The sequence below is a fragment of the Strongylocentrotus purpuratus genome, unplaced genomic scaffold, assembly GCF_000002235.5.
Source record: "Strongylocentrotus purpuratus isolate Spur 01 unplaced genomic scaffold, Spur_5.0 spur5_scaffold_3, whole genome shotgun sequence".
Classification (NCBI taxonomy): Eukaryota; Metazoa; Echinodermata; class Echinoidea; order Camarodonta; family Strongylocentrotidae; genus Strongylocentrotus; species Strongylocentrotus purpuratus.
The window spans coordinates 4,639,896-4,665,914 of NW_022145609.1; the positions used below are offsets into that span (position 1 = coordinate 4,639,896).

The window sequence follows — 26,019 nt, forward strand, 5'->3', positions numbered from 1 at the left end:
CATGCATGGCCCATTATATTTACATTTTCCCTTTGAAATTAAGAGTTCATGAGTAGATAAATGACTGAGTACCCATGATTGGTCAAAAGCTTAATTATTATTATTACTTTGTTGTTGTTAATTATTATGTTACATGCATGCATCGAATCATTCGCAGTTTTAACAAAAATAATTTGCTCACAAATTGTTTTTAACGGAAACCATCATCCTCATCATGCATCATCACCATCATCATCATCATCGTTTTTTTTTTGGTGTTGAAAATACTCCGACCTAGTGGATTCCACTCAGATTTAATTTGAATTCTAATTTTTTTTTTTAAATGATCACTAACATCATGACTAAAAAAAAAAGGGTGCATTTTCCACTTTCATAGAAATTACAATAATTTAGGCCATAGGTCCATGTTTAGACAGTATATGGGGCCCGCCTATATACATGTTTTTTTTTTTTGGTAATCCTATTTCGCAGTCAAATTGAGAATCCACGCCCTCCTTCATTTTTCTACTTTGTACCTGCATCTATTTTCCTTTCCCAGCATGTTCTATAAAAGAACATGATTCATTGGAATGCAGTGAAGGTATACACCCACTCCCAACATCGTACGATCGCGAGAAGTTCCGATAGCCCGCTTTGTTTGTAAACAAACTAACGTAAACAACTCAGCAGCGGGCGCATCCAGGGTTATGCTTATTTATTTTCTTCAAAATCTAGAGCATACAAAACTTATTAATTTTTTCCCCTTAATTTGATTTTATAGCAGTACGTTTTAACACACAAACCGTTCTTTGATTTTCTCTCTTAGTTTCTATCTTTCTTTTTTTTTTTCGTCCGATAGCGCTAGCGTACTTCAGTTATATTTATATTTAGGGGATGTCTATGTTTCGCTTGATATCGTCATTGCCTTTTCGTCACATGAAATAATCTTGGAAATATTAATTTCAAATTCAAGATGAAACATATGCATAAATATGTGGTATAGCGCCTGATTTTATTCATCGATATAATGTATGCCGTTTGTACAATGCACGGCCGCTAGCTAAATGAAATGGTGGTCATTGACGGCTGTTACGTCTGCGATCTTTACCCCTCTGTGAAGTGAAATGGCTTGGAGTCGGCCATACTCACGGCAGTGCCCATTTTTGTTCGTGATGTAGATGTCTTATATTATGATGAGTAGTTGGCAAAGGAAAGTGACGCGATCACCAGGCCGCTGGAGCTAGATTGGGAATGCAATAAGTAATGTATCCATCCATCCACCCACCAGGGACTTGGGACAGACCGGCATATCATGCAAACGAGGCAATCGAACGAGCTCCGGATTTTCGCCACATCACATGGACTGGAAAACCGGGGGCGCTACACCCTATCAATCAAGCAGTAGATTCCAAAATAATGTATGATACAGTGGTCCACGGCCACCTGGGAAATTCAGTTTTGATAAAGTATTTTTAGTGTCTGCTCACGGTACTTTTCTTGTATATCATAGTAACAACCACTTATTCGGATTAAAAATTACGAGAATTATTGTAATTATTGTTTTAATAGGCCTATAAGAGGAGGAATAGGCTCATAGTTACGAATGAATATTGTGAGTACTGCACATTACAAAAACAGCATTATTGGGGGCCTGATCAACCCTGTACCGTGCCCCTCAGTAGTAGATGTCTCTAGTCTTTCAAACTTTAGACCCCCCCCCAAAAAAAAAAAAAAATGTATAACCTTTTTTCTCCGATTTGCCCTTTGATCGTTCATTTAATGCTTCTCTAACTTTTCTACTTTCTATTATGAGAGTAGTTTTCTATCCGAGGTTGAATTTCCCTTTGAGTGTTGTTAAATTATTTTTAAATTTTTTTTTTTGGGGGGGGGGGTGGGGGGGGGCAAACTATTTTAAAGTGGAACTGTTTCACTAAATGTTTTTGGATATAATAAACTGAGCGACCAGATAATTGTTCTTTCTTTTCCTGTCAGTTCCCTGAAGTTTTTTTCTTTGTTTCTTGATTTGCATTGTTAACTGACCCAGTCATTGCAATATACACTGAGTTTATAGTTGGTATCAACAAATTAAATCAATGTAATTTCATGTTCGCTAACCTCCATGAATAAAAAGAGGGAAAAAAGATGATCAAATAAGTTTTAAACAATTGGTTATATGTTTTGAACGGGGTTTTGAAGCGTTAATAGCCATTATAATACCAAACGAAGAAGAAGAAGTATGCAAAAGAAGGACAAAACAAATCATACGAAGAGTGGATTTTTTTTCTTCTCAGAAGTGATCCCGGCAGATTTACAATAGTGGCACCCCCGGAATTGGCACGTTTCCAAATTATGCACCCGCGTATTATATTCATTCACTTCTGATGACGTCATGTTCGTAGTAGCGCATACACACACACATCGTTGTTATATACAACAGTGTTCTGTGTACTGTGTGTGTGTCAAAAAAAAGACCGGCATATCGCGCACGCGGCCATCAGTGAATTCAACCGGCAGATTCAGCAAATAACTTCAAAGCGAGCGGACGACTTTTCTATACTCTCTTGATCGAGATAAGCAAGATTTCAAAATTTAGCATCTTCTTTCTACTGTAAAAGTGTATTACACCATTGGAGCTATATTACAAGAGTATCAACAATCAAGAGAACATACGTGGATATAATGGGAACGTACACGCTAAGTCTGATCCTGTTGGGATTGTTAGCCTGTGTATTTTCGGCCGTGAACGGTGAGTTTCATTTCACAATCTTCATCTTCTTTGCAACTTGGTCTGGATCTGTTTAGATGTAGATCAAGGCCTACATAATCAGTTAATTTTCATAACATTTTTTCAAATTGAGTATCTGTAAAGTTCTAGAACCATGTTAGTAATCTTAACAATGTAATGAATTGCATTACGATAAATTTAGGGTAGAAAATCATGCCTAAAAATAGGCTGTTCCAATTCTCTCTCACAAGTCACATTCAGCAGTTCAGTGAAATCCGATGCGACGGCGACGGAGTATTCGCAGGATCCCACAGTCGAAAGATGGAGTCAGACCATCATCACTGAGCAAACGGTTCATTTAAACGATTGACCTAATATTCAAGATTTTAGTTTGAGTATTTCATAATGATTTTTTTTCTATGACTTTCTGTTTTGTCTCTTTGTAGGAAATCTGTGTGGAGAAAATCAGTTCCGATGCGACAACAACAAGTGCATCCCAAGTGTATGGAAGTGCGACAATGAAGACGACTGTGGAGACAATTCCGATGAGACAGTGTGTGGTAAGTTTGACAAAAAACTTAATTCATTATTTATTTTACCTGTTCATAAAGCATTGTATAAATTGTAGCCTATTGGACATGTTGAAAAGGCGATCTCGAAACCTTGTCGGAGTTGTCCATATCCTCGTACAAACGCACATGTTTGTGAATGTAAACATTGGCCGACAGAAGTCTGACTTGCCACTTCTATTTTCCATCTTTTCTTTAATCTAACCCGATTTACTTAAAACGAAGATGACTATCTCTTTCTTCAGTGTCTTATGAATTAAATAATAACATAATTGATATTATTTTGACAAAAGATATTGATGTATTTATCCGTAGTAAGTGGTGTGTAAAATTGCTAACTGTACAAGATTTTACCGGCATTTTTGTCTCGAGAGAACGCGTGGTAGTATGTTGTGTGTGTGTGTTGTGGGTAGTGTCCGTAAATGATGGGCGTTGTGCCCAATGGAGCCCTCTGATTGGTTGTCTAGAGTTCTGACGTGTGCTGATTTGCATGCCGTTATTCCTTTTATGAATACCGCATGGGGCTCATTATGCGGCGGGTTGTGATTGGTTAGCAGCAATCTGGTGATCGACTGACCCCGAGTTGATGACGAATCAAAACAAGCGAACAGAAGGTGTGTCATGTGTGTAGTAAGAGCGTGTTTCTCCCATGTTCCCATAATATGCCTGCGTGCTATGATAAAACAGCCACTCCATACGTTTTGGTTAAAAATATCTCGGTATTTATCAAATGGCAATGCCATAAGTTTTTAAATATGTATATTTACAGAATACAGGCTATGATATTTGAATATTTTCTATCTAGATCCCAATTCTAACTCTAATATCAAACTCCAACTCTAACTAAGAAATCCCGACCGGTACCGGCGTATTTTGATTCAGTTTTTCGCCAAAGTATATTTTTTTGGTTGTAATTTTGATATATTATATGGAATGAAAAGGTCCTAATAGTCATAAATTGAATTAATCATTTCAGCTTGAGATTGTAAGAATCGTAGTAAACTATTTTTGGAATTTCTACTTTCTCCTCTCATTCTCTCAACCATTTTTTAAAGAATTGCTTTCAAGACTTGTGCCTTTTCCCCTGTTCGACTTCACTGCGCCTTAATAATAATCCTCATGACATGTTATTGTTATGCCTTATGGATGTTGAAATATCATAAATTGTCATATTTTGGCTGTTTTCAGCCGTATTGCAATACAGCATTTTACAGAAATTTCAATTCTCATTTTCTCTCTTGGTAATTAATTCTTAACTAGATCTAGATCTAGATTTCTAGGGGTCTATTCTATTTTCCCAGTTTGTATGATTGAAGCTTTTTTTGTAATTGTATTGCCTTTTCTAGTGTAGGCCTAGAGAAAGTTTATAGTTTACATGCTTAAGTTTATTTTAACATCAAGTTACACGAGTTCTGTACTCTGGAATGCTGTTGCGGTATCCATCATGGTTGTTATTATAGGGTCTACTGATATGTTGTTAATTTGTATGGGTATCGTAGAAGCCTAGCCTAGGTTTACTTTCAAATAAAAGATGGGAATCTTTTTAAATTATAGCGAGACACAATATCTATATGATTTTATTTCATACTAAAACTAAAGGCAAAAGCGATAGCGTAGGTCTAGCCTATAGGAATTAAAACACAGGTTTTGTCATGGTTTTTTTTATGTGTTAGATTAGTTTGATCAACAATGACCCATATGAATAATGTATCCTACCGAATTAAAGTCGTGACAGCAAAAGTTAAAACTAAGACGTAGAAAGATCAGCTAGACTGTAGACAAGAGAGTCGTTTCCATTAGATGGTAGTCGCCTGTAGTTCATAAGTTCAACGTAGACCCCTTCATGTGATGTAAAACTGTTGTATCATCCATGGTTGTATAATGGACCGGTTGTATACAAATTACAATATGTAAAATGATGTGTATTGAAACAGCCGTGTGTGTGGGATGCGATGGAGACTTGAGCGCCAGATATTGTTGTATGATCTCTACCAACAGAGAGCGCTCGAACAGTTTTATCAACACACTGCCTCAAGTGTTACGAGAGAATTGCGGGTCGTAACCAAACAAATGCTTTCAGATAAATATGTGATAGTGATCTGACTTGTGTAAGTCTTATAACAAAATGGATTTCTAATTTATGAGCCAAAATATGACCTGATAAAAGTGATAAGGAGCACCGCTGCCAGACAATATATATCTAGTTTTCCAATTGTGGAAAATAGGCTTCAAAGAATCCACCTCATGCGGAAGTACTGTATTTTGCTTTGCTGCCACCCCCCAAAAACGGGTTTGCCCGGTTCATACTAAGGTCACATATTTGTACTAATATAAATGTAAAACTAGCTAGATAGGGAAAATCGTCTTTTTCCGTTGCATAAACCTACTTAGTGAAACCCGCCATGGTTTAGGTTTAAGTGCGTGGGAAATTTGTAAAGTAGGATTTTGTTTAAAGTAAATAGATAATAATATTTTAACTGTTTTGTATCTACTGTATTATTAGACCAAAACATGTGGTAATCAAGAGTAAACTGTAACCATAATTAAACGCTTTAAAACTCGATATTTGTCAGTTTAATGTTTTCCCTACTACAAGCTAGTCACAATAAATTGTAGTTTTCTACTGTATATCATACTACTACAATATTATTGTTTATTTTCGTCAGGGGCGTGGCAACACTGTGTGCTCGTTGCATTGATAAGGATATGATACTTGATACGGGAGGAATGGGCTAAATTCTTTTTACCGGCTTTCTTGCATAGCCGTAGGTCAGATAACTTCAACGTTTTTTCAGGTGACCATATTTTATGTACATTTGCCCTCAAAATAACGATGATATTGGATATTATGCGTGCATACCATATCATCAACGATGGGGAAAATTAATAAGAGTTCCAACGGGAGAAAAGTAGAGCAGAGGTTATTCATACGGCCATAGTCAATGTGTACCCGCAAGATGCTATAAGTTAGCCGATAGTGTGGTCCCATCCTCTTAGCCAATCACAGCGTCTACCCATCAACTATGACCCCTCTCGCATACCAACGTACAATAGGCGTTTACAATGAGCGTGTGTGCTTCTGTGTATGTTTATGCCTTGTGTGTGTGTTTATGCCGTGTGTGTATCGCAACCAACCGTCAACGCCTCGTAGTATTATCCAAATGCACATGCACTTAGGTTCTGAATCTTGACTGTAGTGCAGTGTACTCATTAGGTGCGTTTTGCGTTTCTCTCACGAAATTGGGTGTAACTACACTGCTCAGCTTGAAGAAAATTCTCTGAAAGTGGATCATTTACTGAAGAATTTGAGAAGATATTTCAAAAGAAGTCTTGTTTTAGTATTGCTGCTTCATTTACCGATTTATGTTGACTGATTAAAGTCAGGAAAAAACATGAATCGCCTTCTGCTTGCAATAGTGTTTTTGGTTCCCGCCCTTGTAAATGCCTCTCTGTCGGGGCGTAGATCTCCGTGGCGTGGACCCGGTAAGTGAAAATGAATAAGAGGGTGAATGAGAGTACTGAGTGTGACCTGATGTATTTCACTATTTGAATCAGAGATGAATTATATATCTTGGTGAATTTGGGGTGAGAGATTGAATTGCATTGTATACTGATAGTGGAGGAATGATGGAGTGGGGTAGAGTGGTGGATTTGTCTCAAGAGTCAATGTCTGGATGATGCTCTGAAAATGGAACAAAACAATGAGGAAATGATTGCTAATTGCCAAGACAATGGATTAGGATATAGTGAATGAAGGAAAGGAAATGTTGAGTTAAACATTGGTAGATGATCATATGTTCTGATGACTGTCAAGGCCAGGAAAATGAAGTATTGATGATGTCTAAATTAATCTTTTCCTTTTTTGCAGTTGACCATTTTCTATTAAATGTACTAAAGTATTAAATATTAGACTACATTAGTCTATGGAAATTCAGTGCATAAAACTTTGTTGAGTGACATGTTACAAATGTATTTCATTTAATTGGAATGCAAATTTTATAGATTAATTGTTGGATGTACAAGCCACAATATTTTCATATCTGAGTCTGTGTTTCATAATAAAAAAAAAAGTCTTCCTACATTTGTGGGCATTATGCCAGGAGTGAGCAGTTATCTGTAGCAATGTTTAATCTTGGTCACCAATTTTGCTCAGGTTTTGATATCTTGATCTTCAAGATCTTGATTACTCTTGAAGTGATTCCACTGAAGTCCTCTTTTTGTCAATTGATTGTTTAGTTTGTCATTTGAATCTTTGCCAATGATGTTACGTACACCAAAATATAATAACAACACAATACACATTGAGGAGCCTAAAAGGTAACACAAAATGATTTACTTACTTTACGATATCTCTGACTATCTTGTTCTGTAAAGAAGATGACAAATAATGGTTTTAAATATAATTTCATTTGTTTCCTTTTATTTTACTGTAGGCCAACTGACATGTAGCTCTGCAGAGTTTGAATGCGTTGGTTCAGGAGCAGGTAACGGAGGCTCAACATGTATTCCAGCAAGATGGCGCTGTGATGGTGACAGCGACTGCCCAGACGGATCAGATGAAATTGCCTGTCGTAAGTAAACCTTTTTCTCTGAAACAGCAATGTGAAAGTCGTAACAAATAATGAGTTGGCACATAATTCTATTTCAAGAAGTTCATGCATGTCAGAAATGTTTGGCATTTATTAGTAAATACCATGCCAGCATATTTGAATTCTTAGTAATCACTTTTTCATAGAAAAGAATGGTGGACTCATTTTGAAACTGAGCTATACCTGAGGTGAAGATAGAATGAGGTATGACGATTCTCAAAGGAGTTTCTTGAACCCGAACATCAGCATCTCTTGGGTGATGGCCATAAATATCCTCATAAATCTCTGATTGTGTATATGAACTAGACATGGATGATTTGCATAGAATACACTGTGACCCTACATGCCCCAGCTTTTTAAACTCTATCACTGCTGTTATTATATTCCCTTCCTCAGTAGAATTTAAGACCTGATTAATGTACACGTAACTGGCTAAAAGTGTGTTTTGTGTCTAGAAATAAGATGAGATTATCATACATTACTATTTTAAAGCAGTTCAACTCTTACAAGGATCAAATATTTATGTAAACATTGTAATTTCATGTATTCCATTATATTTGTACAAGGCCCTTCCTTGTAGGCTTTGCTTTGTTACGAGTCCCTCCAATTTGTTTTTATGTACTTGTACATATTTATAAAGTTTTTAATGGTAAAATAAATTGAAATTGCAAGATTGCGTCATCTTGTAGATTAACCAATAATCCATAATAGTTTCCTCCTCCTTGGCTCACACACAACGCAAATACAAACATAACCTTTGAAATGTAAACAGAGACCTCACATTCTCATAGTCTTATCAAAGTTATCTACAACAAGAGGAAAGGAATCTTTGCACTTCATGCATGCACTTGAAACCAAGCAAACATGTGGTCCTAATACAATATGGGGAGTGCATGTACTGCAGGTTTGTGCACGCACGATTGCACCCCAAATTTGCAGTTTTTGGTTTTCTCTTGGAAATGGCACAAAAGACCAGGCAAATGGGGCCTCTTGGATCAATAGGACTAAACCTAACAATAGAGGAGAAGCAGAATAAAGGAGGGTTTGGTATTGTCATAGAAATCTGGTAGCGACTAGTAGTGTTCTACATGAATGCCTCTCTTGTGCATGTACCACACAGTGCCCGTCCAATCAACAGATTTCCCTGTAGGGTGTAGTTTCTTGCATGAACAATTTCCATTAATTGTGCATTAACCTGTCTGAATATGTGTGGAAATGCACTGTCTGGTGTATAATATGGCAGGAAGCTGTTGAGTGCGCTGGCCTAGGATTTCAAAGTAAAGCTTTGGCTATATTTATATATAGCTTGTTCATGTCCTGCTCCAACTTTGTTTTCCCCTCATGTAGTCTAAACAAAAACGAATATTAAAACAAGCATTGTAGCATGCTTCCTTGTAAATCAATGGATGATGGTCTTCTAAGGATAGTTACTGCTTACTCCATGCAGTTAATCCACCTTTTGTTTTACATGACCCCTACATGTATGGTCTACTTAGTCATTCCACACCACTTTTGATGATAAGCCTTCATTATTAAATTTACTTTGGCTCATTGAGCAATCTCAAAGCAGCTCTTAATACCTTTTGTTCTCATGTAAGGTTAATCTTCAAACTCCATTAGTACATCCAATGAGGGTTTACATCTTGTGAATGATAAGTTGCCAGCTTTAGAAAACACCAGAATAGTATGGTTGCCTAATGCTTAATCATCATGGTGGTCTAGTTCCAAGAAGAGGGTCTTTACACTGGTCTCTATTCTTTATTTACATTGTATAGGGGAAGCCACATTGATCACAGATAATCAGGTCGTTGAGACAAACTCTGTGGGAAACCTTTCAGCTCTTCAAATGAACTTTTCTCAGCATGCTGAATTGTGAAATTCTAAACAAAAACTAAAGATAAAAAAGAAATGACTACATGTAGTGTAATTGTTTACACTTGTTTTAAAGCCATGGGTAGATCAATAGCCATGTGTCTTTAATGCTGTGGGGCTTTAGCCGATTTGAGATTGAGATGTGGGCTACATCCTCCCCCTCCCTCTCTATTTCTTTACTTAAAGTGATTCTTAGTGACATGTGGTATTATGATTTTTATGTGGATTGTTCCTTAACCGTTGCATTTTTTCTTCTTCTCTGAACAGAGACCCTAACCTGCTCTCCTAGCCAGTTCAGCTGTGGTCCTGGTAAGAACTGTATTCCCCTGACATGGAGATGTGATCGTGATGTAGATTGCCCATCTGGAGCTGATGAGCACAACTGCGGTAGGTCTCTATCTCATATAGGTCTCTATCTCATAATGACTTTTTAGTTATAAAGCGAATCCTGACTTTTTGTGCTTTTTATATTTTGTTTTAGTAGCTTGTTCAAACATTCATATTTCTTTTGCCTTTAAAAATTGTTGTTAAACAGAAGAAAATAATGTGGTTTGAACAGTTCAGATATTAAAGGGCAACATATACATCAGGTTTGGGAAAAACTGCATAATTTTTAAATTAATTTCTTAATGAAAGATGTTTTATTAACAATTTTTTCCCCTTCTGTTTATCTTAATAGATGCTTTGACATGTGCGTCAAACCAATTCACCTGCAACAACAAGAAATGCGTTACAACTCGTTGGGTCTGCGATGGAGACAACGATTGTGGAGATGGTTCAGATGAGATCAACTGCCCCAGTCTAACATGCGCCCCAGACGAGTTTGAGTGCACAGGCCACAACGAAACCACCTGCATCCCCAACAGATGGAAGTGTGATGGGGACATTGATTGCCGCGATGGATCTGACGAGTCAAGCACCCACTGCTCAGGTCCTACTGTGCCATGTTCTGCAGGACATTTCCAATGTACCAGTGGCGAGTGTGTCCATAATTCATGGAAGTGTGATGGAGAGAGGGACTGTTTCGATGGATCAGATGAAGATTCTTGTCGTAAGTTGACTCTCTTGTATCTTTCTATTTAAAAAAAAATTAATTAAATGTCATTTTTTGTAGGAATCTAAATAAAAACTGTAGAATAGTTTTATTCCAGAACCAATGAAAAATGAAATAATTTGCATATAATGAAAAATGAAAGTCTTCCTCAAGAGACTTGAATTAATCAAGTTTAATTTGTTTTTCCCCCTGACAGCACTTGTTACGCCGAGCCCCTGTGCTGCCAACGAATACCAATGTGACAACGGTGTTTGTATTCCAGGAGATGTGGAATGTGATGGTACCCAGCAGTGTGCTGATGGTAGTGATGAAGCAAACTGTAATGGTGAGTAACAGCATGCCTTCTTATACATTATTCATGGTTATAAAAATTGTTGTTGGGGAATATGTTGTATCTTGCACTGTCTATTGAATGCAGATTGATTCTTAGATAAGATTAGGACCGACCTCTACCGAGGTGGATATAAAAATGAATAATGCAAAATCATGGAATATGTTAACAGCTGAATGGTAAATAAATGTCTCATTTCGCTTTTCTCATTAATCACAATCAGGGTTATATAGGACCAGGGCAGAATCTTTAGTTTTCCATGAAGTTAAATACCATTTTGATCTTCCTACACAGCGCCTGCAGAGTGTAATCCAACCACTCACTTCAAGTGTTCCAACTCTACCTGTCTGCCAATGGTACGTGTGTGTAACGGCATCCCTGAATGCCCAAACAACGAGGATGAACCAGGACACGAAATATGTGGTGAGTAATTGAAATGGATATTGTAACTATACTTCATTATACACCACTGCGCACTTAACTTGTTATTCAGTCATCATATCATTCCATAATTCCCCATTTGAAATTTTAAAAAGTTGAAAGAAAATGAAAAAAAATTATGGAGGGTTTGAGGTAGACTATTGGCAATTTAATTTTAAATCGAGGCTTACCCGTTTTTTATATTTTGTTTCTTTGTAGGGAGGAATGAATGCTTGACAAACAACGGTGGCTGCAGCCATACATGTCTCGACCTTGCCATCGGCCATGTGTGCACATGCAATGCAGGCTACACTCTTGTGAATGAGACACAGTGTGTGGACATCAACGAATGCAAGACCACACTAGGTATCTGCAGTCAACGATGCTACAACCTTCCAGGATCATACAAGTGTGACTGTGATGAGAACTATACCCTGGAGAATGTCAACGACCGTGGGCACTGCAAGGCCAATCCAGAGTTTGGTGCCCCAAAGCTTCTCATTGCCAACCGACATGACATTCGCATCTTTGACCCTAGTACATCTTCTGAAGATTACATCAAGAGGTCCCTCCACAGTGCCGTGGCTGTTGAATTTGATTCAGCATCGAATACCGTCTTCTGGACGGATGTCGGACTGGAAGTAGTGTCCAAGTAAGTAAAGGATAATTACGTTTTCTGCAATACCTATGTTTAATATGAAGGTCTTAAAGGATTCTTAAGGATCAGTAAAAATTATCAATAATGGCAAGAAGCAGATGTGGTTGAATGAAGTAATTATTTGAATTTTAGCAGACGAGATATAACTTCATATGAGGCATTGATTGATATTAGATGCAGTATGTTATGATTAAAGTTACATTGGTAATGTAAATAGCTTGCAATGTCCTTTTTGAAAAGGTTAATATAAATAACGTTATGAAAAAGGATTTGACACGACTTGATGTGGTTCGATGACAGTGATTATTACTCCATATTCGACTTCATTACAGAACCCAGCTGCAAGCAGAGAATGAAGTAGTACCTGTGGTTGTGACTGACAAAGTGAAGACTCCCGATGGCATTGCTGTGGACTGGATCAACAAGCTCCTATACTGGACCGACACTGGCGTCGACAACATCGTTGTGTCCAACTTTGAAGGCACCCGGCACACCGTTCTGATCTCCAGCAACCTTGACGAGCCCCGAGCAATCGCTGTGGACCCAGAGTCTGGTCTCATGTTCTGGAGCGACTGGGGACTAGGGGTGATCGAGCGTGCTGGCATGAACGGACAAGGACGCACCGCCATTGTGACCGAGGGCGTGTCTTGGCCCAACGGATTGACCCTGGACTACACTCTTGATATGCTCTACTGGATCGACGCCAAGGAAAGCAGCATCAGTTGTGTGGATTTCATGGGTGGAAATCGGCGAGTGGTAGTGGCTGGACAAGGTCGTATCTCCCATCCATTCAGCATTGCTGTCTTTGAAGATTACATCTACTGGACGGACTGGACCAAGGAGAGTATCGAACGCGCTGACAAGTTCACTGGCTCTAACCAGACAACTATCCTCTCTGGAGTATCAGATGCCATGGATGTCATCGTTGTTAATCCTCTCCGACAGGCTCCTTGTAAGTATTATTTCCTCTTTCATGAATTCATATTGTACTTGCAGCTATTAAATATTACCACTGCAAACTTCTGAGCGATTTTTATGCCTCCGCTACAAAGTAGCCGGAGGCATTATTTTTTTTTCTTGTTAAAATGTATTTTTCATTTAGTTTTTTTTTTTTAAATAATGACTCAACACAAACACATTTGAATCGATTTGTAATTTATGTGGCACTCTGTTCTTTGTTTACCAACAGCTGCAGGAGAAGTGCCATGTGCCACTGACAATGGAATGTGTTCCTACCTGTGCGTGGCTTCTCCTCAGGTTGATGGTCCTGCTGACTACTCGTGTCTCTGCCCTGTTGGTGTATCGCTCACCGCTGATGGACACACCTGTGAAGGAGATGAGCCAAACCCAAGTGTCCCTCAACCTTCTGTGCCTTCCACAGCCCTTCCACCCACCACCACCCTACCTCCCGTCAAACCCACTAAGCCTACCATGGCTACTACACCAAAGATAGTCGAGGAGACAACGACGATTGCCGCGCCACTCACCACAGGAGGAGTAAATGTGGTTACATCTAGTCCAATGGCCAATACCCACATGATAGTAGCCGTTGTCATCGGTATCATCCTTATACTACTTCTCTTCGTCTTCATCATCTTCTTTGTACTCTACAAGTGAGTTGAGCGTCATTTTACTATTCTTATTACATAAAGTGTAGTGATGATCCTGTAGTACATATAAAAACAACTTGAATAGGATTACTCAATGAACCCATTTTTCATGATGTATGTGAATGCATAAGTAAAATTTGAATTGCAGCTAATGACTTGAACTAATGAAATTTCTTAATAGTAGCATCTCTGGTATGATTACTCAATGAATCAGATACATTTAGACATTTTGTTTCCATTGACTTATTATTTAACAATGTGTTTTCTTGTGTGATTTCAGGAGGCACTCCAACCGCAAGAAGAGGACAATGAACTTTGACAACCCGGTATACAGAAAGACGACTGAAGAAACCTTCTCATTAGACCCCGAGACAAAATATGATCACAATGTTGGCAAACCTGGCAAGAACGGAAATGCCTATGTTAGGGTGAGTTCCTTTCTTTATTTCCTGTCATTCACAATTCAAGAAACTATATTCATCGCCAAATATTTTCTAAGATAATACATGTGTTATAGAACTTCTAGTTTTTAGTTCCTAATTGGTACAAGATGACTTGCTCCTCACTTGCACTTAATGCTTTTTAAATAGTTTTTAAATAGAGAATCAAAATAGATTCAATGCCTAAATGGACCTATTCATTTTTAACACATGCACATGTTGGATTTAAATATAATTTGTTTATATAATTGTTTTCTCTTTCTTCTTTCCTATCCTACAGATCAATGAAGAAATGGCATAATGTCAACTTTCAACTAGGACCAAAGCTTAGTTAGGTACCTAGCTCGCATCAGTTTTCCACCAGCTGCTCAGCCCACTGGGTCAAAAGATCATCTCTTGAAATCAGACTGTCTGCATGCAGAAAGACCCAAAGGAAAGCATGAGTTGCATAACTGAAATTGTTCGTCATCGAGCAGACATTCTGCACGAAACTGGACCGTATGCGTGGGTCGTGGCTGTATTCCCTTGCCAATGTTTAAAGAAGAAAGTCCAACGGACAATGTTTGCCTGGAGAGCTGGAAGAGAAGATGCTATAGAGAATATGATTTATTAATGGTGCTATATTTTTGTATGGAAAAGAGGAGAGGTGAATTGGTGATACTTCTCTATGTTATGTCAATGATGCTTATCCCCCGACCACCCCTCACCAAAAGAATGTCAGTTTGATGAAGCTGGAATAGAGTTTACCAAATCAAGTGTGCCTTCTTATTTATTGGCCAAATTTTAAATTGAATCAACAACAAAGAGAGTGCTATTTTGCCAATTGTAGTTGGAGTCTTGTTGAGCTGCATGTCCTAGCCATCTACACAGGGGCCGGGGTTATCCTTCTTATGAAACCAAGGAGCCCCAAAATATTACTTTGTAGCTTTGATGAGTTCTACCTCAAACAAATAATACTGATGCTCCAAGTTGCATTCATGCAGAGAAATTTTAAGCAAGTCATTGCAAACGTTTAAATGGCTACATTTTTCTCAAGTATGAGCTCATTGTCAATTCTGCAGACGAGGAGTTGGTTTTTCGATGCACTTCTTTTGGATTTCCTCCCTCTGAAATCGATATAGTGAATTCCAACATCATTCCATGAGAGTTTTTCTCTCTTCCTATCTCTCGTATCACTTTCCCGTTGGTCAGGGGGATATAAATAATATTATAGACGTTATGCAAAGACATTTCTTGTACAGTGTGAATAAGAAACTTTACATGTAGATAAGGAGAGATGGTGTAAATAAGAGCCTGTAATTATGTAACTATTATGTGTATGTCATATGTATGTAAATATAGAGATTATTTGACGGATAGACCATGCTGTACAAGACATGCAGTAAATGTAAATGATAGATGATATTTATTTTGTAAATAGGTCCAAGAGATATAGCACGCTTTCTTGTATTACTAGTGAGAAGTCGTCACTGTAGCATTCATTAGGCAGCGCTTTGCATGCAAAGAAGATGAAAAATAGAACATGAAAACCAAGATAAGCTAGTAGTTTTGAAGATGGCGTTTCTCCAAGAAAGTGCGGGAAAATGCCAATTGCCAAAGAGAACCCGTTGCAGACAAAAGTGGTTAAAATCATGTAAAAAAATAAAAAACAAAAACAAAAAAAATATTAAAAATAAAAAAACAAATAAAAAGGAGAGAGGTAAGGACAAATGTTTGGCAAGAGATAAGAAAAAAAAGAGATGGCCATCATTATTTGTGTATGTTTATAGTAGACATACCTGTGTTTGTGTTCATATGCAAGGCGTTTGGGCAGCAATAATCATTGCCTTTTTTTCTGAAATGTGTGAACTGGTTTGCAGGCGTTCTACCTCTATGAGGTCAGATACCTGTCCCGATTCTAGTTAAGAAAGGGAAAGTATAGTTTAATGTGCACTTAGTTATTTATCTTTTAATGTATTAGCATACATGTATCTGGGTTTCATGAAAGTACTTGTGTATGAAGAGCAAGATGGGGGAAAGAGAGAGATGAGGCGTTTCTCATTGGAGAACTGTTCAGAGAAGATAGGTTGCCATATGACGGTACACCTTGGTGGGATCAAAACATGTTTTTTTTTACTGAAATGAGCCATGAAGCCCGATACAGCAAACTTAGAAGAAGAGAAAACAGAGACGAATCTCTGCCTGCATGCTTGGAAACTTGTACTAAGAGAACCAAGGGCCCACACAATCAACTTATATCACGAGTAGTTTCAGAATGTAGAATGTATGCTTTGATATTCACAAGAAAAAGACTTGTGATTATTGCACAAGTATTGTTACAATTGTGTATGCTAGAGGTTTGTCCCTTGACTAACTGCCAATATGTTATCCTTTTGAGAGGCACATCAATTTATATGATGATATACATAACTGATTTGCTAGTTAGTTAGTGGTATATATATATATATGTGAACTTGGTAGAGAAGTTAGGTCTATATCAGTACATCATATCACCTTTAACTTCCTTTAAATGTACATCATATAAACTGAATGTCAAATGTGTGTGATTATCTTATTGAAATTGATATATTCATCAGGAGATATCTTTGATACAGATGATTATTCCATGGCGTTCATGCCAATCACTTTTTTATATATGATAACTATGAGATGAAATGGTGGATAAAATATTATCCATTTCCATTTGGTTCTGGTCAAACATATATAAACGTTTTATGTATTCAGTTGATTGGAGAAAACAGGAAATTTCATTTTAATTTGTGTTCCATTTTTATTTTAATGCCAATAATGACAACTCTGATTAACTGTTAAATGCATTTTCTTTAGCTGTGTGCTTTTCTATCGAGGCTCATCTTTTCTTTCTTCTGAAATCTTTTCATTCTAGTTTCCCTCATGTACAATGATATTAAGTAACTTATTTATTACAGTCCTTGCTTATTCAAACAACGTTGGTTCATGGACAGTTCATACCATTTATATCGGTTAATGTATTCGCAAATATTATGTCTTATTTCTGTGTACAATGTATAAGAAAACATCCAGATAATGTAAAACTTTGACGGTCTGCCATTTTCGAGAAGAGATGCAAACCCGATGATTTGACTTGGAACTCAAGTTGTGTAAATATGTTTGTAAAGAAATGATCGCTAAATAGTATTCTAAATAAAGCGGTTATGATGTATAATTTAAGAATCACCTGAAAATCCGTTCCGTTGAATTCGATTCGAATGAAGATAAATTATAAATAAAACGAAACACGTTTCAAACGTTAATTATGTTTTGCAAGTTTTTTGATGTGGTAAAAATATACCTTTTCCGTGTTTAGAGTGGTTCAAATCGTTATGTGATGCGAGGAGATACGTGAAGTGAAGATATACAAAGAGGGGGTGGGAAGAGATATAAAGTGAAAGTGAAGAAGTATGCAAGATGAAGAAACAGTGATATTGAAAAGATATATAACGGGTGAAGAGAGATGAAATGTGAGGAGTGGAGATAAGAAATGAATATTTGAATGGAAAAATAAATCAAATAAAATAAAATAAAGAGCAAAGATGTGAAAGTGGAGACAAAATGAAGAGTAAAGATATTACAGAGAGTGAAAAGATGAGAAGAAATATAAAGAGATGGCATGTACATGTATAGTCATGAGGAGTAAAGGCAATTCGGAAGAGTTGAGAGATACGAACAAATAGTTGATTCGAAAATTGAATAGTGGAGAGAAATGGAGAATGAAAAAAACAAATAAGCCATCGTAGATATCAGGGAAAGAAATACATTTAAGGAAAATGAAGAAGTAAGGAAAGTTTACATTAAATTAAAGAAAAGACCATGAAGAGTTAATTTTCGATATTTCTTTCACTTCAGTCGCCGATACAGTCCACGTCTTGCTTCTCAGTAGCTCATACATGTAGCATGGGGCAGAGCCATTGATTCGATGGTTCTGCACCACGCTGTTTCCAGACAATTAGTCAGCATTATTTGCTCCTCGTGTACTCGATATCATGGCCAACACAAGCTGGCGTCCTTTTAGTATTTTTGATGGGGACATTGATTTAAATTTCGCACTGGGAGATCAGAGATCGGCTTTGTAAGTTATGCCATTGACTAAAGCTATTTAAAGCCCGTCTGCACTAGTTAAGCAAGGAGGGATTATACCTCCCTGCAAGGTCACTGAGAGGTGGTTATCTCATCAAATCAGCACTCAATTAACATAAGAAAAAAGGGACAATAATAATAATAATAATAATAACTATTTCTTATATGGCGCATTTTCGGGAAGGCCCTATCAAAGCGCTTTACAGATATATATAAATATTACCATGGGGGACCAACGGGCACCGCTTAGGCATTTTTAAAGAGTGCACAATTAAGTACGAACAAGTAGTGCAGTCCCACTTTAATCATAGTCACAAGGGGAAAAGGTAGACGAAAAACCGTATGGTGTATGCTCAACTTTATCACATGGATGCCGGGAAAAGAAAAAAGATTAACTGAATAACTGTGACCCGCAGGTCTTCTTTTCCAATCTATTTGACTTTACAGAAATGGTAACAATAACATGGTGAGGTATAACAATTTACGAATCACTTTGTAATCAACAAACATAATCATTGACAAGATAAAATTTATTACAAAAAAAAATGAAAAATGAAAAATTAACCCCCCCCCCCCCCCCCCCACCACAACAAAAAAGAGGGGAAATGTCGCTTTGAGTACATATATATAGCACCATGAAAAAGATTATTTTTTATTTTTTAAAGTGAATACATGCACTCAAATCCTTCATTTCACCTGGAGTTTTACCTGAAGATGGCGCTGTGCAACTGGGTAAGATATAACATATTTATTATTAAAGCCAAGTAAGAAAAAAAAAAAAAAAAAAAAGGTGTACCACTTTAAAGTTTGGAGGCGTACAGAATTCCTGTCTTCTCTGTTTGAGAAAAATTCGTGTAGCTCGTCTCTTCATCTTTTCAATTTTGTCAATATGTCCTCTATTATGTATGAACCAGGCCGATTGGCCATGCATATTCAATAATATGGAGAACGAGGCTTTTGTACAAACACAGCAGAGAGTCACTTGACAGAATTTTTGCAAACCTATTATTCGGTTTAATAGCCTCTGATACTACATAATCAACATGATTTGACCAGGTCATTTCATTTATATTGTATTTTTATTGTGTAACAACTTAAAATGCATAATCATTAATATGGTAATGGCTCGTCTCCAAATAAAGGTAACATTAACGTGTTTTTACCTGGTTTTTTTCCCCAGGGGTGGGGGCCCCCTGGATCCGCCACTGATATCTAGTGCTATTTCATGCATACATTTCGTTAAATCCAAAGGCAAAAGTGGTGACTTTATTTGTGTAAAGGGTCCGGAACCCCCCCCCCCCCCCCCCATACTTCTTTATAGGGACCCCGCCAGACACAAGCACAACTACCAAAGAAGAACAACATAATATTCCCACGCAAGCTCCACACTGATCGACCTTTTATTGGGATTTCTTTGTTTAAGGTGTGGTTTCCAAAATTCGCGATTTTTTCAAAACACATTTAAAGAAAGAGAAGAAAAAAAACGTTTCATTCATTCCAACCATAAAAGATACATGCATAATAAACACTCACAAAGAAAACAATGCCCATATTTGAGAAGACGCTTACTCTAATATTAGGTAATTGAAAATCCCCCAGCTCCATCCCGTACCACTTGTGGATGATGATGATGAGGATGAGGAAGAGGATGGTGATGATGATGAGAAGGAGGAGGATAATGAGGATGAGGATGAAGATGATGATGATGACGATGATGACGATCATTGCAAAAATGATAATAATGATAAAGAAGATGATGATGATGTTGACGATAGTGATGATGGCGATTATGATGAATAAACAATGATTGATAATGAAGATGATAATGATGTTTGGCGCGCTATCTGGCATGCATTTTAAGTGATGCTGAACGTGTTTCAATTGGAGACATTTAACAGGATTAAGTTTCGAGAACGGTACAACAATCGTCTTCTTTCTCTAATAATTTAATGAAACGTCAAAGCTTCGGCGCTTTGCGGAGAAGGGAGGGGGGAATCGCCCCTCCCTGCACCACCCCCCCCCCCCCAAAAAAGTAATATTTTTTTAATAGCTTTTACTGCTTTTTATATTAAAGGTCCTTGTTTTCACAAGGAAAAATGTTCCTGACGATTAGTGCAATTTGATGAATACTTTCCGTTAAATCCCAAGGCAAAAGAGAAGACTTTATGTTTGGTATTCATTATGGACACACGACCTCCATCATAGCTTTGGGAAATATTGTATGATGGCGGATGTGTGTCCGGACGCTTACACAATTAAAGCAGTCACTTTTGCCTTTAACAAAAAAGAAGAATCGAATTATTGCACCATACAATCGTAGAAAGTCTTCCTTTATGATATTGTCTAACATTTTAAGTCTTAAAAGATTGATAAATGAATGCACGTAATTTTCTTCAGATTGCTGGTTTAAATCAACTGTCTGGATACACAACCTGTCCGGAAAAACAACGTCAGGGTATATGGGTGCTAGCATCAGAAGTCTCTATTTTAAGTGCGATATTTCATAAATAGTTTAAGACTTATAAGTTATAGAAATAAAACAAAGGATGCATAAATATAATGGTAAGTGCTATCATAATTAGGCCTATGCATACTTTTGGCTAAATCTGGTCTAAGTAATTCTGGAGAATTAAAACTTTTCATCTGGCGCATTCTCGAATGATATAGTTAAGCGATTATTGCATTTTTTTTAAAATTCTCCTACTTAACCTTTTTATGCTCATTTATTTCTCTTATTATGTTGCAGCAATCAAGGCTATGGTTGAAAATAGGCTTCACAGAATCCACCTTATGCGAAAGTACATGGTACTATGCTGTGCTGCCACCAATGACAAAGATAAGAAAGGGTCTATTCAGTCATACCAAGGACGACATTGTTTCAAAAGTGTTACGTTTGAATAGAGTTCTAAAACGACAAGGTTTGGAGTTGGATTTAAGGTTATTTCAAATTAAATTCCATTCATGTACTCCTGTAAAACGGATAAAATGGGTTCTTATTGAACGGGAATTGGGAACAGAAAGATTATCCCGTGTACGAGTGTGATACGTATCGAATGAAGAATTAGTTCTAAACATATTATCGAAAAATACTTGGAGTATCCCTTTGTGATACTTATTCATGAACACTGACATATTAAGTTTTAGTAGATCAAACTCTGAGATAATATTTTATTTAACAACATTTTAGCGGTAGACTGGGATTACGAAAGTCACTCGTTTTTATCAGTCGTATTGCACGTTTTTGTAAAATAAATGGTATATCAATATAGATTGGAGTTTGGATAAAACAGCTATACTTCTTGAAAGCATAGAAGATATTAACAATGTGATACTTCCAGTCAGAGGCGGCCCTCCGGGGGGGGGGGCAAGGGGGGCACAGTGCCCCCAACTTTTTCAAGCACCCGAAAAGTGCCCTTTTTTACATAGGAAAAATGCCCCTTTTACTTTTTAAGAAGTGCCCCTTTTTACATAGGAATAGTGCCCCTTTTGGACAAGTGCCCCTATTAATTTGTAAAAGTGCCCCTTCCCCTTTTCAACTCTGATAAGTGCCCTTTGTATTTTCACATGTGCCCTTTTCCCTTTCTAATAAGTGCCCCTTTTCCCACTGATAAGTGCCCCATTAAAAAAACAGCCCCTTCCCCTTTTCATAGGTGCCTCTTCTCTGGTAAATGACCCTTTTCAGGTACGAGAAGTTACTTCTTTTCCCTCTGATAAATTCCCTTTTAACAATGACACGTGCCCCTTTTCCTTTCAAATAAGGGACCTATCCCCTTTTCATAAATCCCCCGTTCAATATCTGATGGGGGCCTCTTTTCCGTCGACAAATGCCCATTTCCTATTCTTATGACTCACCTTTTTCATCCCTGTAAGAAGTGCCCCATTTTCACCTGTGATATTTACTCTTTGTACTTTGTACTTTGGCACATGCTCCTTTTCTTTCTTGATAAGGTCCCCCTTTCCTCTCATCATTAAACGCGCCCTAGCTAATTTCAAGCGACTAAGAGCAATTTCCCCCAAAGCTCGCTCGCTACGCTCGTACGCATCTATAGATGATATACTTTAATATGTTACTTATCAAAGGTCTTTTCACTCTTTAGTTATGAGAATGTGCTTATATCCCCAATTGGGATTGGGTTTTTCCTCTTTGTAAGATGTAATTTATCGCACTGCGACCTCACACATCTTACAATTTTTCCTCGCTCGCTTCGCTCGCTCGCAAACAATTTTTTTTAGAAATTCAAACCCAACTGCAAAGTAATATCTTGTATGGTGTATAAAGTGAAACAAATATTGAAATAATCCCCGATAATTGTTATTACAATGTAGGGGTATATACCAATGTCTAAAAAATTGTATATTTTCGCTGTGAGATTTCCCTTTGGAGGTGCCCTTTTTATCCAGAAAGTGCCCTTTTTTCTTGGTGCCCCCCCCCCCCACTTTGGAAGTCGCTCGGCCGCCCCTGCTTCCAGTCAAACAGGTGTCTCATAAATAAGAATGCCTTCGACAATTAATGACTCAGTTCTCTCAATTACAGTATTTTCAATTCTTATCTGGTCAGTGTTTGATGGATTTGTTTTCCTTTTCGAATACTTTGTTTCTAAACGAAATTCAATAATAGCTTGTTACATCTGAACCAGACGTTTAACATTTGTAATTAGGTGATTTGCCGCGTAGTGTTTAACAGAGCACCTATTGATTTCGTCAGAATCTATATATTTCTTTCTGTACGGATTTTGTTCGCTTCATATCTCATTAAAGACATTGTTAATGAAAATGTCAATGACATTTTCATGACATAATTATGTTCCCTCTTTCCTTTTCTCTTTTTTCTCCTTCCCCTTCTCATAACTACCCCTTTCCCTTTCTAATAAGTGCCCCCTTCTCATTCAACAAATGCACATTTTCCTTTATTATAAGTGCCCCTTTTACTTTTACATTGCCTTTTTTCAGGTACGAGAAGTGCCCCTTTTCACCTCTGATAATTCCCCTTTTAATAATGATACGTGCCCCTTTTACTTATAAATGCCTCTATCAAAATCTGATGGGTGCCCATTTTCCGTCAACAAATGCCTATTTCCCATTTTCGTAAACGCCTCTTTTTTCATCACTGGTGAGTGCCTCTTTTCAGGTGAAAAAATGTCTCATTTTCACCTCTTATAATTATCCTTTGTACTTTGACACGTGCTCCTTTTCTTTTCTAATAAGTGTTTTATCCCTTTCGATAATTGCCCCCTTTTCATGTAATCATTAAACGTGCCCCTTATTTAAAGCGACTAAGAGCAATTTCCCCCAAAGTTCGCTCGCTCGTATTTAAAGATGATATAATAATGTTAATTATCAAAGGTCTTTTCAGTCTTCCGTTATGAGAATGTGCTTATAACCCCATCACGATTGGCTTTTTTCCTCTTTATAAGATGTAATTTTTCGCACTGCGACCTCACAGATCTTTAAAAATTTTCTCGCTCACTTCGCTCGCTCGTAAATGCATATTCAGACATCACACCCAACTGTACAGTATGATGCTTAAGCGATATCTTGTATGATGTATGAAGAGAAACAAATAATAATATCATCCCTGATAATGTAATCACAATGTAGGGGTATATACCAATTAATGTCTAAAAAATGGTATATTTTCGCTTTGAGATTTCCCAATGTAGGTGCCCTTTTTTTTCTCCAGAAAGTGCCCTTTTTTGTTGGTGCCCCCCCCCCCCCCACTTTTGAAGTCGCTCGGCCGCCCCTGACGTCATCGCAAAGTTATCGCCGAAAACAATGAATTAACTTTGCATTACTTAACAGCCCTTTAAATGCTTGCGGTACTATGTGCGCAGATGACCAAGTCAAACTGACCTCAATGAAATGTCCTTTCGAATGATACCAAATATACCACTCTCTGACCCTCTCTCTCCCCTCTCTCACTCTCTCTCTCTCTTTCTCTCCCTCCCTCCCCCATCTCTCCTCTCTCTTTCTCTCTCTCTCTCTCTCTCTCTATCCCTACCCCTCTCAATCTCTCTCTCTCTCTCTCTCTCTCTTTGTAATATATACATTTTCATTAGTTCCCTGGGACTTTTGTAGAATCTGTTGATCCCTAGATCATCTGAGATGACCTCTACTTCCGGATGAAAAAAAAGAAAGATCGTGAGAGGTCAAAATAACAGGAAAATAATATTGCCCTGCACCTCGTATTTGACCTAGGCCTACTTTGTCACAATATGGTGAAAGTCCCCAGCCATAATCTCGCAAACAAAGTGTACTATCTTTGCTGCAGGCCTACTTGTGCTAGGCAGATGTCCTGATAGTTTGCAGATACAAAGCCTTGCCTGCCGCTGTGCGTAACAGTGTCTGCACAGTGAGACTACGCTGAGGGCATACTGCAACGGCTCTACTTAGATTATTTGAGGCAGCCAGAGACTGGCAGATCTAGACTCCAGTGGCGTAATGAGCAAAAAAAAAATTTAGGAGAGCAGGACAAAATCCGCACCATAAAATAATATAATTGTCAACGAATTAAAGGAGAGAAAAACAACCCAGAAAATCATGTCACTTCAGCAACATTTTTAAATACCTAGTATCGAATTAGAAATAAACCACTTGTGAATTATTTTTTTTGGGGGTGGAACTGCCACACCCCAAGCCCCCCCCCCCCCCCCAACCCTCCCATCAATACGCCAGGGCTGTTGAATGCTTTATGAATTTTGTGGTAAAGTGTCAAAGCGTAGTCTTTGCGTGCAGACTGATTTCCTTGAGTGGATTCCCTGACCATGACGAGAGTTAGAATGGCACTTATACTCAGTTTAAGTAGGCCTATATAATACAAGTCGAAATCCTCAAGGCTTATTTTAATATCCATGTCGATAGGAATAACGATAGATACATGTGTAATTTAAGTAATTTACCTTTTTTCTGTTTTCTTGTGCCACAAGACTGTGGCTCGCTCTCGTGACCAAGATAAGAGCTGGGGTCTCACAGAGTCCTACCTTCCCCCTTCTACTCGTGGACCTTCGAGCCGAATGTGAAGGTTCCCCCCCCCCCCACCCTCCCGCCTCCGGGATCGAGGTGATATTTTTTTGATTGATGGTTTGACTTTTGTGTTCTCATTTGTTTTAATTTCCATATTTTGTTTGGTAAGTTTTTGTTGATCTGGAATTTTCGGACGTCAGTTGTGCTCCTCCCCTAGTAACCATACAATAAATCATTCCCACAAAGCCCTGCCCTTACCCTCCTCCTGTCATTGGTAAGATAATATTCACCAGGGAATATGAACAATTTAAGCCCTTTCTGTTTCACGTGAGAATGTACGTACTTGTTACGTGAAGAAAAAAAAAAATCCGTTTTATTACTTCCTTGTTGCTTTAGAAGAACATTATCACGAGGATTATGGAGCCAGGATATCACATGTTTATGAGATTTTGCTCCTGGGGATGAAAAATAAACATAACGATAGTTCACCGGAAAGGTTTAGGTGCAGAATAAGTTCAATTCTGTTCAATTCATTTCAAGTTTATCTAAAATCGAAAGACAAACAAGAGTACAACATAAATATAACATAACATATAATGGTGGGATCGACAATAGGTTTACAGGCCTTTCTATCGTGGGAAAATCGGGAGGCTTACCTTTAACGAATGATTACCCATGTTGAAACTTGTTTATTTATCATTGCGACATGCCTCAGTA

The 26,019-nt window shown here is 37.7% G+C and overlaps 1 protein-coding gene across 2 annotated transcripts; it reads left to right on the forward strand.

The window, feature by feature from the left end:
* Positions 1-2,485: 2,485 nt before the first annotated feature.
* Positions 2,486-17,519, forward strand: LOC115919009 (low-density lipoprotein receptor-related protein 8-like). Of its 2 annotated transcripts, XM_030996866.1 has the most exons (12): positions 2,486-2,725; positions 3,151-3,264; positions 7,707-7,844; positions 10,002-10,121; positions 10,414-10,785; positions 10,985-11,113; positions 11,414-11,542; positions 11,759-12,191; positions 12,530-13,149; positions 13,387-13,810; positions 14,088-14,235; positions 14,528-17,519. In XM_030996866.1, exons 1-12 carry the CDS (start codon positions 2,659-2,661, stop codon positions 14,546-14,548), a joined length of 2,715 nt encoding a protein of 904 aa, XP_030852726.1. In that variant the 5' UTR covers positions 2,486-2,658; the 3' UTR covers positions 14,549-17,519. The 2 variants fall into 2 exon arrangements, with proteins under 2 accessions (XP_030852726.1, XP_030852727.1); XM_030996867.1 differs by lacking the exons at positions 2,486-2,725; positions 3,151-3,264 and adding an exon at positions 6,435-6,756.
* The last annotated feature ends 8,500 nt before the right edge of the window (positions 17,520-26,019 follow it).